General features: G+C 41.4%; 1 protein-coding gene across 8 annotated transcripts in view; it reads left to right on the top strand.

Annotated features, from left to right (window-relative positions):
- Positions 1-16,730, top strand: part of PKP4 (plakophilin 4) — a 74,284-nt gene that overhangs the window by 28,868 nt on the left and 28,686 nt on the right. For all 8 annotated transcript variants that reach the window (XM_048308755.1, XM_048308754.1, XM_048308752.1 and 5 more), the window contains exons 3-4: positions 10,665-10,777; positions 15,095-15,129. In XM_048308755.1, the coding sequence (XP_048164712.1) occupies positions 10,665-10,777; positions 15,095-15,129 (148 nt within the window). The remainder of the gene's footprint in view (positions 1-10,664; positions 10,778-15,094; positions 15,130-16,730) is intronic.

Raw genomic sequence — 16,730 nt, forward strand, 5'->3', positions numbered from 1 at the left:
TTGTTAGAGTTACACAAACTTCAGAACTGGAGCCTTACTGTGAAATGTACAGACACATAACATGAGTGCGAGGGGAGGAAGATGTAAATTGTCCTTCACTCTTGGAAGTGATAATATGAAAGAATTAAGAGCTGAACTGTTGCTTTCTGGTATTTTTTCTGTTGATAATAATTATGGACACTGACATGTTCAACACCCTTCCTGTGTGGCAGGAAGCCCAGAACAGAATATTTTCCAGTGAAGTTCTTTATTAAGCTTGAACAGAAACTGCTACACTGTTTGCTGTTTCCTTTGCTGCAGGAATTGCTGCGAGGTGCAGCAGGTCAGTGTTTGTAAAATAGAACTGCCACACCCTGGCCCAAGTACTTCAGAAACACTACAGTGAAAACACAATCAAGAAAAGCCTTTATTATTACTTGTCAAATTGGGCAAGATTTTAGCTTAATAAAAACTTCTAAAAATACTACAGTAGTTCTAAGATAGATAAATGTATTGAATTACTTTAAGCTTTCTGCCATGGCTGTGAGATGATAGTTACAATTATATAAAAAGTTGCACTAATTAGCCTATGAACCCTACAAGCTGCGTCTGAATAAACTTTCCATTTGCTTCCGCTTGTGTTCTTTTCCTAGGACAGCAAAACAGTTTAAAGCAACTATTTTACCAAACTGGAGTGTGTCCTCTGAAGTCTGATCAGTCTCTCATTGAGGCAGGTGTCAGTCAGCTGGGTCAATCTTCCTCGGTCATATTTTAGGAAATGAACACTTCGATTCACTCATAGTGTTATAGAATAACACAAGCAGAACAGGTGTAACCTGGGAAGAAATTTAGATCACCACAGCTTTTTGCTTTCGTGACAAAGATCAAGGTCTGTTCTAAAGTGAAAATATTTTTTGTTAGTATAAATCCCAACAGTGCCACCACAATTGGTTTTGGCTGGGCAGGGGGACAGTTCTGTCATGGTTTACTTTGAGTACTCTGTTTGTGGGAGCACAGGTGGGTGTGCTTTTGAATCATAATCAGGGAGGGACTGACTCATACTGGTATATGTTATATCTCTAGTTGGTGGCCTGCTGAGCCACTGAGACATTCTCAAGTCCATGAGGCCAGATGGGATTCCCTGAGGGCACTGAGGGAGCTGTGGAATAGCTCACCCAACCACTCCCCATTATTTGTCATCAGTCCTGGCTCACTGGGAGGTTCCAGATGACCGAAGGTGCCAGTGTGATGCCCATCCATGCTCTTCCAAGAAGAGTTAGAAGGAGGATTTGGAGAATTACAGGCCTGTCAGCCTGACCTCAGTGCCCAGGAAGGTTATGGAACAGATCCTCTTGAGTGCGGTCACACGGCACATACAGGACAGCCAGGGGATGGGGCATAGCCAGAATGGGTTTAGGAAGAGCAGGTCCTGCTTGAGCAACCTGATCTCCTGCTATGGCAAGGTGAACCCACTCAGCAGATGAGGGGAAGGCTGTGGATGTGTCTGCCTGGAGTCCAGCAGAGCCTTTGATACTGTCTCCCACACCATTCTCCCGGAGCAAGAGGCAGCCCATGGCTTGGACAGGTGCACTCTTTGCTGGGTTCAGAACTGGCTGCGTGGCCAGGCCCAGAGGGTGTGGTGGTGAATGGAATTCCTTCCAGCTAGGGTTGGCCACCAGTGGTGTCCCCAGGGCTCAGTATTGGGGCCAGTCCTGTTCAATATCTTTATCAGTGATTGGGATGAGGGGATTGAGTGCACCCTCAGTAAATTTGCGGATGACACCAAGTTGGGCGGGATTGTTGATCTGCTTGCGGGTAGGAAGGTTAGGAAGGCTGTGCAGAGGGCTCTGGACAGGCTGGATTGATGGGCCAAGGACAAGTAAATGAGGTTCAATAACGGGAAGTGCTGGGTCCTGCATTTGGATGACAACAACTCCCTGCAGTGCTCCAGGCTGGGGACAGAGTGGCTGGAAAGCTGCCTGGGAAAGTACCTGGGGTGACAGTGGCTGAACGTGAGCCCAAGTGAGCAAGAAGGCTGAGGGCACCTGGCCCATATCAAAACTTTGTGTGGCCATCAGGACTAGGGCAGTGCCCATCCCCTGTGCTGGTACTGCTGAGGCATCTCCATTTCTGAGGTCAGTTTTGGGTGCCTCAACGTAAGAAAGACATTGAGGGCCTGGAGCATGTCCAGGGAAGGGAACGGAGCTGGGGAAGGGGCTGAAGCACCAGAAGCAGCTGAGGAAGCTAGGGGAGGCTCAGCCTGGAGCAAAGGAGGCTCAGGGGGGACCCTTGTGGCTCTGCACAAGTCCCTGACAGGAGGGGGCAGCCAGAGGGGATCAGGCTCATTCCCAGGGAACAGGGACAGGAGGAGAGGGAACGGCCTCAGGCTGGGCCGAGGGAGGTCAGGTTGGACATCAGGAGGAATATCCTCATGGAAAGGGTGGTCAGGCACTGGAAGGGGCTGCCAAGGGAGGTGATGGAGTCCCATCCCTGGAGGTGTCTGAGGAATTTCTGGACGTGGCACTCAGTGCTCTGGGCTGGTGACAAGATGGGGATTGGACACAGGCTGAACTCAATGGTCTGGGAGGTCTTTTCCAAGATCAGCGATTCTAATAGAGAAATTCCTTTTTAATGCAGGAAAATCCCAGGCCGAAACATTTTCACATTTTTTGTCTTTTGGTGGATTTGATGAGGGATTGTGAGAATTTTGGGTTTGTTGTGGTTCTTTTTTTTATTTTTTGTTTGGGGAGGGGATTGTTTTCTATGAGTTTAGAGGTGGGTTGGGATTTTTTTTCTCTCAAAACATGTATTTCACTTCTAAAATGTTACAAGGCTTCCACACTATCATGGATAGAAGTATCTTAGGAATTGCTGAAACAAGTTTTAAATAAATGTAAAGCATTAAAATGTGTCTATACTTCTGAATCCTGGGGAGTTCTGAATCCTGCATAGAAGTTTACTTGAGTTCTGTAGGGAGTCTCTTATCCACGTTAAAAGTAAATTGAGTATTTTCATACTAAAATAACAACTTGTTAAAAATTGTAGGGCCAGCATGGTAGCAGTAACTTTTGGGGGGGGGGTTGGAATGTAGGGCAGCTAATTGCCAACTGCTCCTTGTAGGTTTATGGAATCACTGCTATTTTCTGTGTGCAACCGTATACTGCTGGATTTTGAATGAACTGCTGCTGAATTGACAAGATTAAATGGGATCATTTGGAATTGTGAATTTCATGCTTAGCACATTAGTTTTCAGTGGTTGGGCTGAGAAGAGGTCTTGCAGGAAAAGCCACTCATCAGTGCAGTTTTCAGTAGTAACTGGAATATGCTGATGTTAATGTCTTTGCTAAGACAGAAGTATTTGCAGCAGTGGCTGTTTTTTTAGTTTGTTCTTTGGTCTAGCTGTTTGTGACACTCAGAGATGGGCAACTTTTCACCTTTCCTTTAGTAAATGGGTGGCAGAATAAGAACGATTGAATATGCTTTCAGATGGATAATAATACATCTCTTGGGTTTCCCTATGTGTTTTTCTAGAAGTGTTGTTTGTTCAAGACTTCAGCAAAATCTTTTCCTTTTGGATAAGTATATTGAACTGTATCATATAAGTAGAGAATGTGCACTTTGCTTTTTTCCTTCATTATTAAGTACAAATTTTTTGCATCATTTTGGAGATATTTTTAATAGCATTTGGGAGCAGGGAGCAAACCTCTACGTTTTTCAGATGGAAATAGAAGGAAAAATGCATTTTGCCTATTTTTTATTGCGTGTTAAAATATCTTTAGTAGAATGAGAACTATTGATATTAAGTCCTGGAGATTTCCTTACAGTTCAGATATGTAGTGCTGTACATTCAGTACTGCGTAGGCATGTCACTTCATGGAGATACCTGAAAAGAGATTTACTAAATGCTCTTCCAGTAATTGGGCACAAACTTATCACAGTCTCACTTTGAAATTCTGATTTGCACGCATCTAGTGATCAGTTAGGTGATAAATGTGTGGCAGTTCTGAATTGAAGGCAGTACTTTTTGTTAAATGGACTCCCAAGTTTGGCATGAGTGAAACAAAAATCATGGTCAACATTTTGTGAATGGCTGGAAGAACTGGGGGTTTTTTCCAACTCTCTTAATATTGTGTTCAATTGCATAGGTCACTCTTGTCTATTTAATCCTAAGAACTTTGAGGTTTAGAGTTCCTGCTGTTTAGCAGCATTTTTAGTTTCAGTGAGTCAAGTCTGAGATGTCAACTTCCTAAAGGTCTTATTCTAGGACAAAATAAATGCCACTCCTGTCTCAGGTGAAATAGCTAGCTCATTTCCTTGATCAAAATTCTCTGTACTCCTTTATCCATATGGTGACCTAGAAGTTAATTTTCCTTTGTCCTGTGTACTGTTAGGCTTCAGAGGAGAAACTCTCCTTGAAAAAGAGCCTATCTGAAACTGTGGGTGCCTCTGAAACGTACTGGAGTATTGACACCTTTTGTAGCACACACAGTTTAGATTATCAGCTTGTCTGCTCAGCAGCGGCTGAGCCCTGGTCCCCAGCTGGCAGAGCAGGAGCCTCAGCTCCAGCGCTGACTTAAGCTGCCCGAGCATTGTCACAAAGCTTCCAGAGAGGATGTGTCAGAGGCAGTCCGGGAATGCCTCCAGTGCCATTCTTCCCTCCTGCCACTGGCAACAGTAAGCTTTCTATAAAATGCTGAAATTTTGATCCCTCATCAGCTAGAGCAGCACTAAACTGTTGTACCAGACTAGTGAGCAATGCACGCATAAAAGTATTAAGGGCTTTAATGGTCTGCTGCTGTTGAATACAGAATAAGTGTGATCAGCCAGTAATTGTAGCTGTGTCATCTCACATCCTGTAATCTGTGATTCTCTCTACACTGTCCAATTTTTTATCTTTTGTCTTCTATTTTGGAAGATACTGAGATACTGAAAGCATGCAAATGCAGTTGTGTGTGTGAGTAAACTTAATTTTTACAGAAAATATTAAAGTTACTCTGATGTTGTTAGATATAAGTACAGGCTTTTTCTGCAATAGATTCTGGTAGACAATTTAAATGCTGGGTCACTACAGTATGATATCCATTTTGGAAAATACAGTATTCAGTGTGGGTTTAAGTAGTCAGTTGCTTGATCTAGCTCTGAATTATAGCAGTTGGAAACAGAGGACTCTGCACAGAGCAGTGCAAGAGGCTTATATGAAGGAAGGTGTAAATCAACTTCGGTTTTGTTTGTCCTCTTCTTTGTTGCACATTTTTATCATGAAAATATCCAAAACATAATAGCCTTTTCTGTAGCACTGTGTGAACTTTCACAGGTAATGGAAGTTGTGTGGCTCTGCACTGTGGTTGCAGTTGAATAAGAAATAGTAAATGCAAGGTAAAAATAGTCCTCTCAAATGTAGGCTACACTTTCTTAGATGAGCAACTTGAGCTGTTGAAAGAGGCTCAGCTCAATTGTTCAACAGACAGCACTTTGTGATTAGAACACATTTCATAGTTCAGCTTACAACTACCTTCATAATATTTCATAGACAGTGACATTTGGCATTTGAAGCAACTTAGCATATCCCAGTGTTACTGCAACTAGGAGTACCAGCCCATCCTAGCCCAGTTTTCTGCCACAGCAGCCACTGAGAACTGGTCAAGTCAAGAAGCTGCAAGAGATGCCTTTGTTTATTAGAGGCATTGTCTCCCTCTGATGTCCAGCTGCCCGATCTTGGTCTGGCTAGCCAGGCATGAACCATTCAAAAGGAATCTGTGACTTCTCTTTGCTGCTTGTGCAGTTGCTGCTGATTCTTCCAGAGCTGTCACTAGAAAGAAAACCTTTTGCTAGCCACCTGGGCCACTGTTTGTTTAAAGTTGTCTGTGTTTTTCCAGAGGTGTTCAAATCACAACAGGGCAGGAAGAAAGTAATTTTTATTTTTTGATGTGGTGAATGTAGATTCCTCATTCACTTCCATGTTACTGAGGGATAAAAGTTCCTCGTTAAATGAAATGCAGTTGAATCTGCAACATGGTATCATGATAGGATACAGATGGCACAGAACTGCCCTTAAACCCTTTTATTATCCAAAGCCCGCAACAGGACAATGGCAGTCTTCATGGTCAGTTGTGCAAACAGCATTCCCATTAATTACTTGTTTTCAAATATTTGCTGACAAGAGCCCAGCACAGTGTGTTGGTGGTTGTTGTCCCTTGCCCCAGAGCCACCAACCTCTCAGAGATACTCAGCTTTCACATGGAAGGAGTATTCAGCTGTTGAGATTGGTATGACTGGCCTTGTCTGTACCTTGGTGCAGTGAAGTGTCGTCTCGAGTGAGATTTCTGCTTGGCATGTGGAGCTCACCCAGGAAGAGCGGTTGGTCACCTGGTGTGAGCACTACAACATCAACAGAGGGTTTGGCCCTCCTCCAAAAACTTCAGCTTTCAAAAGGAAATTACACAGAGCTAAAATGTTCTGGGCTCTGGTTTTCACTCGTGGCAGCCTATCTGCCTGTCTGCCTGCAGTCAGTACAACTGCTTTCCAAAGTGAGCTGCTTTCTTGCCCTGTGTGTGTGCTTCCTGATCCAGAGCTGGAATTGTGGTTAAAGCTGTCTTTTATTGTAGTTTCGTAATAAGAATTATGGTCTGTGGCTTTGCAGTGGAATTTTAGGTTATGAGCATAAAACCTGCCGTTTGATAAGGTGATTAAATAGTTGATGCTAAAGAGGTTTATAGAATTACAGGTTGCTTTTTTCCCCTCAATGTGTGTTAAATAATTTTGAATAAAAGTAGTTCTGGCCAAGCCAGTGTAGTGTATCTGTCTGAGAAGATTTGTTTGGTCCTTGGGATGCAGTATGGCAGCGTGTTCTGTAATTTTGTCTGTGATTTTACTACATGCTTGCCACATAGATATTCTGCTGCTAATGCTAATAAGCTTATGAAGAGTTGTGTTTGAGTTCTGCAGCCATTTTGTCAGTAGTCAGTGCTGTAGGATTCAGTGAGTTGTGATTTGTGCCCAGGGCAGCAGCTCCTCTGTGTTGGGAGCATCCTGTTTGAGGAGTGAGCTCTCCCACTGCTCCCAGAGAAGCTGGATAGGGAAGCAAATTCCAATAGAGTCCTGTCAAAACTAGTGTGCTGTCTGATAGATACGCATTATGGGGGTATGTCCATTCAGAGTGGTATAAAATTTCATTATAAGGAAGCATAAACTAGAAAGGTGATCAATTTAGGGTTGGTTAGGACTTAGTTTTCTATAATAATAATACAATTTAAGCTAAAAGAAGAAAGTTTTAAAGCATGAGGTATTCTAGCTGTAAAAAAGATGGTAGCTCTGAAACTATCCATCTTGTGTATTTAGGCGGGTATTTAAAACATATCACCTGCTGCAGATATCAAATTTAAGAAGGCGTATACAAAAGTCAGCACTCATTGTTTCGAAGTTTGTAAACTGCTGCTTCATTGGACTCCCAGGCTGCTCACGCCAGAATGTACTCCAACTAGAAAATAGAGCTGGATTTTTTTTTCTTACTATGCTTGCACTTGCAAAAGCACGTTAGATCTTCCTAAGCATCAGAGTGATTTAAAACTGGCAGATGAGTTGCGGGCCTCTTCCCCCTCTGCTGTTCAGTGCACTGTGCAGTTTGTGGCTTCCTGGTCAACACCAAAATAAAGTGAGGAACAGTGTAAACAGACAGATGATGGTGTTCCCAACTCAGCAGTGCAGGTGCCTCTGAAGTGACCAAATGAGGCTTGGTGGCTTTTCCTTTTATTTCTCCTTATTTCAGTTTTTCTGATAGAATATGAGTGAGTTTTGCTTTTAAATGTAGTTTAAATAAATGAAGTAAAATTTATTGCTCTGTTGTCCATTTATGTCATTCACCTCTTCTACTCTCAAGAAAAATAGAAGTATAGTTCTTCTGTTTTAACTGCCTTTGAATTTTTGTAGTGTGGGCAAAAAATTTTTATTTAAATGGGCAATTTATTACTTGAGATGTTATGCAGCAAGACGTTTTCTAGAATAATGTGTTCATTTATGTCTCTATCTGTAATGGAAAGGGAAATTAATAGAGATTGGTTGAATGGAAGCAGCTAACGGCTAGCATGTTTTATTTTATTCATCTAATTAAAAGATCAGTAAATAACAGATTCAGATTTGCAGTTTGCATCTACGACATTGCTCTTTTAATATTGGTTTAATAGTAAGGAACACAAAACAGCTTTAAATATATGCTAAATGTTTTATATTATTTCTGCATACAAGGAGCACAGTATTGTTTATTTTGCAGGTTTGTATTTGTTACATGCTGTATAATACAGCATCATTTACTCGTGAAGAAGCTTGTCTGGCTGACATTTGCTCCAAAATTTGCAGAACTTCAGCATCTGAGCGGAATTTTTTTTTTTTTTTTTTAAATCACAGCATTCCCCGCTAACATATGAATGACCATCTGGAGAAATCAGCTTTTAGATGGACGTATTATCTATATTCTGACTTAGAACTGGAAAATAAGCTATCATTTATAAACTGCTTTGACTTTCTTTACTTTATAAATTTCTTCAACTTTGTTCACTTAATAGACATTTTAGTATTTTCTCTCCAAAAGACAGACTGTCCTAATGAGCTGACTGGGTGCACGTGTACTGTTGTGGTATAACATGGAGCTGAATCGAGCCAAGCCTTGATGTCATACTGTGACCACTGGGTCTCTGTGTCGTACAAACCTTTGGATGTTATCTGGGCTTTCTAGTCCAGACACAGGCCTATGAGGTTCGTGATGGTCCATGGGTTATCATGTTCATGAGACTCTTCATTTCAGGTCTCAGGATTAAAACAATTTAGCTGTGGAATTCAATCTAAAAGCAGATTTTAATTAAATCCAAGTTTAAAACATGTCCAAAATGCTTTTTCATACCTGAGCATCCACTGTGTCAAGTTTTTCTAATACTGAGGCTTGACAGCAATGCCAGCTGTTGTGGAAGGGGTGTCCCAGAGGAGGCTGAGGGCCACAGCTCCTTCCCATAACTTCAGCATATTCTGCTCTGTTCTTTGAGTAGAGCAATAGTAGAAAAGCTCTGTGGATGCTCGTGTCCTGAGGCAGTGCTGGGAGAGCTCCATGTCCTGGATGCAAACCCACTTTTGCTGCAAAATTTGGGATGTTAGGGTGTTTATTCAGTTTGGTTAGTGAGTTCTCAGAAATGTTTGGAAATGTCCGCAATCCCTTGTATCCTCTGGGAAGGGCAGTCAGCTGTGTGTGTGTAACAGCCAGTTCAGTGTAGTGGGCTCAGATCAGACCTTCAGAAGTAGCTTTTTCAGTTTTGTCATCTAATCTAGTCATTTTGGCAGTAGGGCAGCTGCTGTTTGCCCTGGGCCTCAGCTGCCTGCCTGATGGCATAGGTACTAACTAGCCTTCTTTTGGGGAGTTCTTGGAGGGGATCTCATTGTGTTGTTGGTAGAAAAATCTTTATCTCAACTTCTTAGAATAGCTTTTCCCTACACTTACTCTGAGCCCCTATTGTTAGTCCAAGTCTCCTGTGCACTGTGGAAGCTCTTGGGGTTGGAGCAGGGAGCAGAGGCCCCTGCGGAGTGCTGGGAGCTGTGGGACACTGCTGAAGCACCCTTCATCTTACTGAAAAGGGGCGCAAGCTTCAGGGAGTGGAGAGTGGTTCATGAAAGGGAAGTGGTTCAGCCCCATTCCATGTGATGTAGGGTGTGAAGGAGCAGTTTGCAGGAGCTGTTATCCCTGGCTCACATGCAGCTGCTGGGCAATACCATTACATGAGTCACACACGGGAGAAATCTCACTCACATGGGAGAAACCTCATCAGTAATTTGAGCTTTCAAGTCAAAGGAGTGCGCTGTGTTACACTTGACTTGTATATAAGACTTGCTTTGTGCTTCATCCGATTGCTAAATATTGGTGGCCATCTATTTTTGTATGGTTTACCTAAGCTTCAGAGGGTTTACAGTATCAGTTTGAAAAATAATGCAATTGCGCAACAGAACCCTTTTCTCTGATCAATAAAAGCTAACTGAGGAGAAAAACACCCTCAATATCCTTTGATGTGACATAGTCTGGATTTCAGAGTGCTATAGAAAATGGTCCAGATTTCAGTAACACCCATCCTGTGCAGCACTGGTATTTCCCACATCTTCCTTGCAGCATTTCGTTCCAAAAGCCTGTTACAAAGGCTGAAGAAGTTTGGTACCCTTGACCAAGAAATACAAAAAAAGCTGAACTCAGAAAAGGTGAAATAGTACATCTCTACACTCAGCCAGTTTGAAGTTATAAATCTTAAGGTTTCCAGCTACAGTCAGAATGTAGGATACCTTAGGATTTGAAGGTTTGTGATTGGAAAGGTTAGGATACGATATTTTCCGGTTTCCTTGTTTATAGATGAAATTGAAGACTGACTTTATAGGCACTGATTTTGTTGGACTGTGGTAACATAAGAAGACACAAAAATTTTAATTGCAGGAGGAATAAAACCCAAGAGTGCTTAAACATGTTTTCTTTCTGTAACAGGTGATAAATCAATATTTGCATGAATCACTGATTTAAAGAACCATTAAATTTCCACTTTTCTAGTTTATTCCCCTAAGGAAGAGTCAAAACACAACTGTGATGAATCAGTGATTGTTTCAGAGTTAATCCACACCCATTTTTTAACATCAAGAATGCTTTTCTTTTTATTTTGGAATTTCAGGAGCTTCAATTTCAAAGACTTACCAGAGAACTGGAAGTGGAAAGGCAAATTGTGGCTAATCAGCTAGAGAGATGTAGGCTTGGAGCAGAGTCACCAAGTATCGCCAGCACAAGGTACAGGTCCTGATGACTTTACTTTCATTTGTCCCATAAATTAAAGGCTTTTTAGTGGTGCTTATGTCCTCTATACATATATTTTCACTGATAGCTGCTCACCTCTATTAATATCTGACGGATTAAAAAAATGCAGATTTGCTGGAAAGAGTTATGGGACAGTTTCAAGAGGCCTCTCTAATGATTACATTTTCAATGGAGTGTATGTAAAGCTTTAATTTCTCTTTAAACATGTTGAATTTTACCTTTTTAGATTCATCCCAGGAGACATACAGTAGACTTACACGTATTTGAATCAAAGTAACAGTGCTAGTTAAATGCAGTAATCCAGGTTTTTTTTTTGCTAAATTTTTCTAAATTAACTATCCAATTTCATTCAGCTTTTCTGAAACACTGTCTGTTGTTACGTGTGTTTTCAGTGCCGGTGCACTCTCAGCTCTGGCTGTGCATGAGGCTGGGGTTGCCAAGGGTGTTCTGCTGCCCCCAGTGCTGTGTTCCCATGCCCAGCTGGTCAGGCTGGCTTGGGAGTCTCAGTTGTTCCTTGGCACTGGGTTGCAAAATGAAGTAGCATCCATCAGTATGACTGACTATGTCCAGGTGTAGTATTCCAGACACTTTCTGAATTCACACCTAGAGAATTAGTGCTTTCCAGGGTCACCTGGAAAGCACCAGTGAGTCCCAGGACTACCTGTTTTTGGTGGCAGTGCTGGTTAATTTGTTGGGGGGGAACATAGGATTGCTTAGGTTCCTGGCACAGGGTCTGGCAGAGTGGGTAGAAGAATCAGCTGTATTGGTGAATTCAAGAAGATAGCTGTTAGAAAAGTTGAAGACTGAAAATTACCGCATTTACTTAAAATACTTGTGAAAATGTCTACTTATCTGTCTCAACAAGAAAAGCAAAATACTGATTTTCCTGGTTTCCAGTTGCTTGTAAGGTTTAATACAAGTTTATGGAGTTTAGTATATGGCATTTTATTAGAGAAATCCCCCTGTACTAAGAATTTAAAGTTACACAAAGTTTTATACCCTGCATATAGTTGTAAATGTGTTGTTGATGTAGATATTTAAAATGGAAGCTAAAGGACAAGTAAAACAACACATTCAGTCTGTAGGGGTGCTTGAGTCTCGCTGGCAGCTCTGCCTGAGCAACACGCCCGGATTGCTGGGAACAGCCCGTTGCTGCTCCTGCCTCACAGCACAGATGTATTCCAATGATGGAGGCATAGCCAAGTAGTGAACTGAAATACTACAGGAATATGTGTGAAGTATATACATTTTAAACAGAATTATATTTTTAGCTTTTTACAGCTTTTCACCATTTTACAAATATTTAATAAATAATACTTAATTTTTTTCATCTGTTGTCTTTTTTTGATGACAACAGCAGTATAGCCAAGCTGGAAGGTAGGCGATGGAAATCACTGCTTTTCTCTCAAGTGGTGCTGTTTAAACCAGAAATACTTTTCACCTTATGGAGTACTTGCAAAGATAGTAGGTTTAAACTGTTTCATGTCATGCAAAACCTGTGAAAGATGCACTGGGGGTTGACCTGTCCAGTCAAGGAACTATAATTGTGTTTACGTCATTTTTAAAAAAATAGCAAACTGCTTAACAAAATCAGAAGTCTGCAATTTCCCTAAATGCCAGTGTTATTCCTGAAGCCTTGCTGTCCTGTGCACAGGTGCTGGATGGGACCTGGCTGGGGCTCCACCAGCCTCTTCTACCTTAGCAGAGTGGCACAGCCACGTTAGTGAGAGGGATGCTGGCCCCTGCTCTAACCTGGAAATCCAAAGCTGGAAAGTGTTTGTTTGAGAGCTGCCACATGAAAATGTAAAGTAGTGCTGGTGGTCCTTAGTGTGTTCTGTCTCTAAATGACTTAATGCTAAACCTTTTCCATTTATCAGATTTTTATTTTTTCCAGATTGGCAGCTGCTTCAGTTTTGTGTCTAAGATAACTTTGAACTAAAGGAGTGAAATGGCAAAGAAAAGGTGTGAAATTAAGAAAGGGGCAAAACTAAAAAAACTACCAAACAACAAAAAAATCAAATTAATCAAAACCTCAAACCAAAAAAACCCAATCCAGATCCTTAAAAATGCAAGTGAGGAAAAAAATCAAAAGGGTCAAAAAAAAAAAAAAAAAAAGCATAGATGGATTTCAGCACAGTTTGTATGCATGCTCCATCTCCAGTTACCAAATATTTGTGTTACTGTCATATTTGTCTCTATCTTCTCTAATTGAAACTGTACATCGTACCAAGCTGTTACGATATTTCTGATAGAGGAGTATCTCTGCGTGTCTACTCTACTAACCTAATTCTTTTTCAAGGATAGTAGTGGGCTAAAATGTAGCATTTTCCGAAGGGCAGCTCACCACGTGGGCACTCTTTGGATATCTTACTTGCTACTGTCTGGAAGAGACAGCATTGCAGTTAATTCCAGCAGCAGCTCAGCATGGGCATTGCAGTATGTCCCCACAGTGGCTTTTAAACAGTGGAATGAAATGCGCTGGACTTACTGCTCAAAGCTGAAAGATTTGCTGTCTTCAAAACATTGCACCTGCTAGGTGACAAAATCAGGTGATGATATCAGTAGGTGATGTATGCTGGACCTGTTCCAAAATCATTTAATAAGAGTCAAGGTAAATGCTTGACCAGTTGAAGTATTGACGAAGCAGCTTTCTTCATGTGACCCACGGTCAGAGCAGCCTTTTTCATTCCTACATTCCGTACCTGTAAAGGAAGTTCAAGTAGTCAGGTATGTTGGGCAGGGACGTGCTCCAGGTAACAGTCTTGTGTGTGTGACAATAAAGTATTTGTGTGTATTCAGTGTGTGTGTTACCATTGCCAGAAACGCTGAGCCATGTTGCCTCGGTGTAGGGAATTGAGTTTCCAGAAAGTCTGAGGAACAGAGTAAAGGGCAAGAGTGGAAAACTTGGTATTTAGGTAGCGTGAGAATTCTGTGGCCAGAGGTTGACTTTAAGACACTTGAAGCCTACATTAGAATTCTCCTTTTTCCTGAAGTCTCATTGTAATTCTAGTTCAGTTTGTGCTAGCATGTGTCTTTAGCACTCTTATACAAATATTTTGTTTCCAAAAAGGTTCCTAAATGGTTGACTTCATTTTAGGAACCAAGTACCTTGTGCTGTTCAGTTGCTGAGCTAGTTTTCTGTAATTAGTAGCTGTGGTAGAAAGAAGTAAAATAAAAAAATCATTTAGAAATTGCTACATCTTACCCAAAATCATAGTCTCAATGCTGATATTTAGGCACAATAAAATCTGATGGACTTGCCTGTTTTTCCTTTAAAGAGCTTTTAGTTTAGAAAATAGCTTATAATCACTGCAAAAAACAACATATTATTCAAAGTTTGATATTTTATATTTAGAGTAAGGAAATACATTTTCCCATAAAAATATTTAGAATATAACACATGGATGAATTCTGCATTTGTCTGCAGAGGTGGTCGTGCATCAATACTACTGTCAGCATGGGAAAGCACATGCTCGGTGGAAGGACAAAAGGGTAAAGATAGTTTGATAAAAAGTCGTTATTGGAAAAATGCAGGAGAAGGTTGGATTTTGCACTGATACCAGACACCTGCTTGGTCTGTGCAGTAGTTGGCTCTGAAGGCATCTCTCTAACCTGGACAGTGTGACATCTGTCTGCTCCTCACTCTCAGAATTGTAGCTGTGTGTCAGGTGGTTTGACTTGTTCTGTATGAAGGACCGGAATTCTCTCTGGAAAACTGGAAACTGACGAAACAGTGAAAAAAATGAACAGAAACAGACCTATGATTTTTGAACTGCTTTACATGTAGAAGCCAGATGCTCTAGAGTGGTGATCCCCAAACCTCCTTTGCTGGACCCTGCCCCGAGCAGTGACTGCTCCTGTCTGAACAGAATGTTTGGTGCTGGTGGTACACAAATGTCTGTGGGCTGTGTATGCTGGTTGTGCTGTGCTGCTGGTGGCACACACTGGTGTGGGCTGTTACCGACATCATGGCACCTTAAACAGGAATTGTGTGTCATAAGTCATGCTCTCACCTGTCCTGTTGCAGACAGGTTATGCTGCTTGGTGCTGTGACGTACAGTAAGTTACAGTAAATAATTCCCACTGACTAATAGAAAATTGAACTTGATAACCAATGGTTTGGTTGTCCGGTGTAAAGCACTGCAGAGTGGTATCGACATGGACTATTGACATTTTTTCTGCTGGGGGGGGGGGGTTTGTACAGTTTTCTATGATTAATTAAAAATACAATAAAAAGCCCAAACTAACCACATGGTTCATTTGTGTGATAATTTTTTTTTCTTTCTGCAGCTCTACTGAGAAGTCATTTCCTTGGAGATCCTCAGGTATTATCTTTTATGTACAATTTGCTTTAAGCCCAAGTAGATTTATATTCTTGGCATTCATTGCTTGTTTTGTCAGAAATGAAACATTAGCAGTAATGCTACATATCTTTTCCAAGTATCTTTGTTAAAGTATGACATTAATGTCTTCTTTGTCACACATGGGACACGTGTGTTCCTGTGTTACTGTAAAAGGTGCTTGAGCTTACAAGTACTTGCAAGTACTTTTCTTGTATCTTTATGTGCCTTTGCATTTCTATGTGAGCTGTGACTGTAACACAAGGCTTGTCATGTATTGGGTCTTCTTTGCAATTAATTAAAATTTACTTGTGAGTCTTCCCCCTGGCAGGTAAGGATCATGAAAAAATACTGCATGTTTTAAGCCTGAAAACTGGACTTTTTTTCTTTTTACTGATGTTCTTACTTAACTGAGAAGATCTCCAATAAGTGAAGGTTTTTCTGAGAGTGCTTTTTCTGCTTTTGTATCTCAGGATAGGGTGAACTTTCTTTCCAAAAGAAACATTTTTCTTGTACTGCTACATCTGCTCCTGACTATATTGGGGGAAAGGGTAGGACTATTTCTTCAAGGTGGCATTCATTCCCTGGTCTGTTGGAATAATCCGTCCTGCCCCTGACAGGTCAGAGCATGGAGCTCTGAGAGGTTGAGCGCATCAGTTACGGTGTTTAACATTGCGGAGTCGCGCTCTGGACTCCGTGGGCTCTGGAGTGATGGGGGCACGTGCAGGAGCCACCGTGGGACAGGCACAGACAATGGCTCCTGCAAGTCACTTGTTGTGCTGGATGACTGGGTGCTCTTGTCATGCTGGCCAAAAGTGGCCCACTGCAATCCCAATGCAGTTGGCATTGTAGGGTGAGAGCTGCATGAACCCCGTTCTGCAGAGCGTTCCTGTCCCATTCGTACATACAGGGTGCTGTCTGTCCTCGGAGCTGTGCTGGCTGCTGCACAGGGACCCTGCCTGCTGCTCCTTGTTCAATCAAGCATATTCATAATTACTATAATTGGGATTATTTTATATCCCATTCCCAGTTTTTGTTTTATTTGGAGATTAAGCTCTTAAACTTGTGCATAATTGTATTTTCATGGTTTCTGTTGCTGCAGCTGAGGTGAGGCACACATTAGCTTTTTTCCTCTCTTTTAAAGCTAATGTTCTCAACAGCCTACTTGTCCTGCCATTTAACTTTTGCTAGTCATGGTCATGCTTTCCAGGTATTCTTTCAACAGTGGTTTTAAACAGAAGTCAAATTTGTTTTTTCAAGTAATTGAGAAACCAGTCTTACATATTTTTTCAATGTGAATGTTGGTTTTGTGGGTTTTGTTTATTGGCAGTTTTTAAATCACATTGCTTCCCCTTGTTCTATAATGTCCCAATGACATTTCACAACTGGTACAGATTCCTTCTGAGAGCTCTCAGCTGTTGTTTTACTTATTTATTTCGGCCAATTGCATTCCATTGCTTTATTTCCTTTTCTGATTTTCCTGTAACTTACTCGCTTTTCTCCTTAACCTTCCATTAGTTTCTTCCTTTTCGTTTCTTTCTTTCTCTTTCTTTCCTTCTTTCTTTCATCCAGCTCAGGTTTTTGTT

The sequence above is a fragment of the Corvus hawaiiensis genome, chromosome 7 (genome assembly GCF_020740725.1).
Source record: "Corvus hawaiiensis isolate bCorHaw1 chromosome 7, bCorHaw1.pri.cur, whole genome shotgun sequence".
In the NCBI taxonomy this organism is placed as follows: Eukaryota; Metazoa; Chordata; class Aves; order Passeriformes; family Corvidae; genus Corvus; species Corvus hawaiiensis.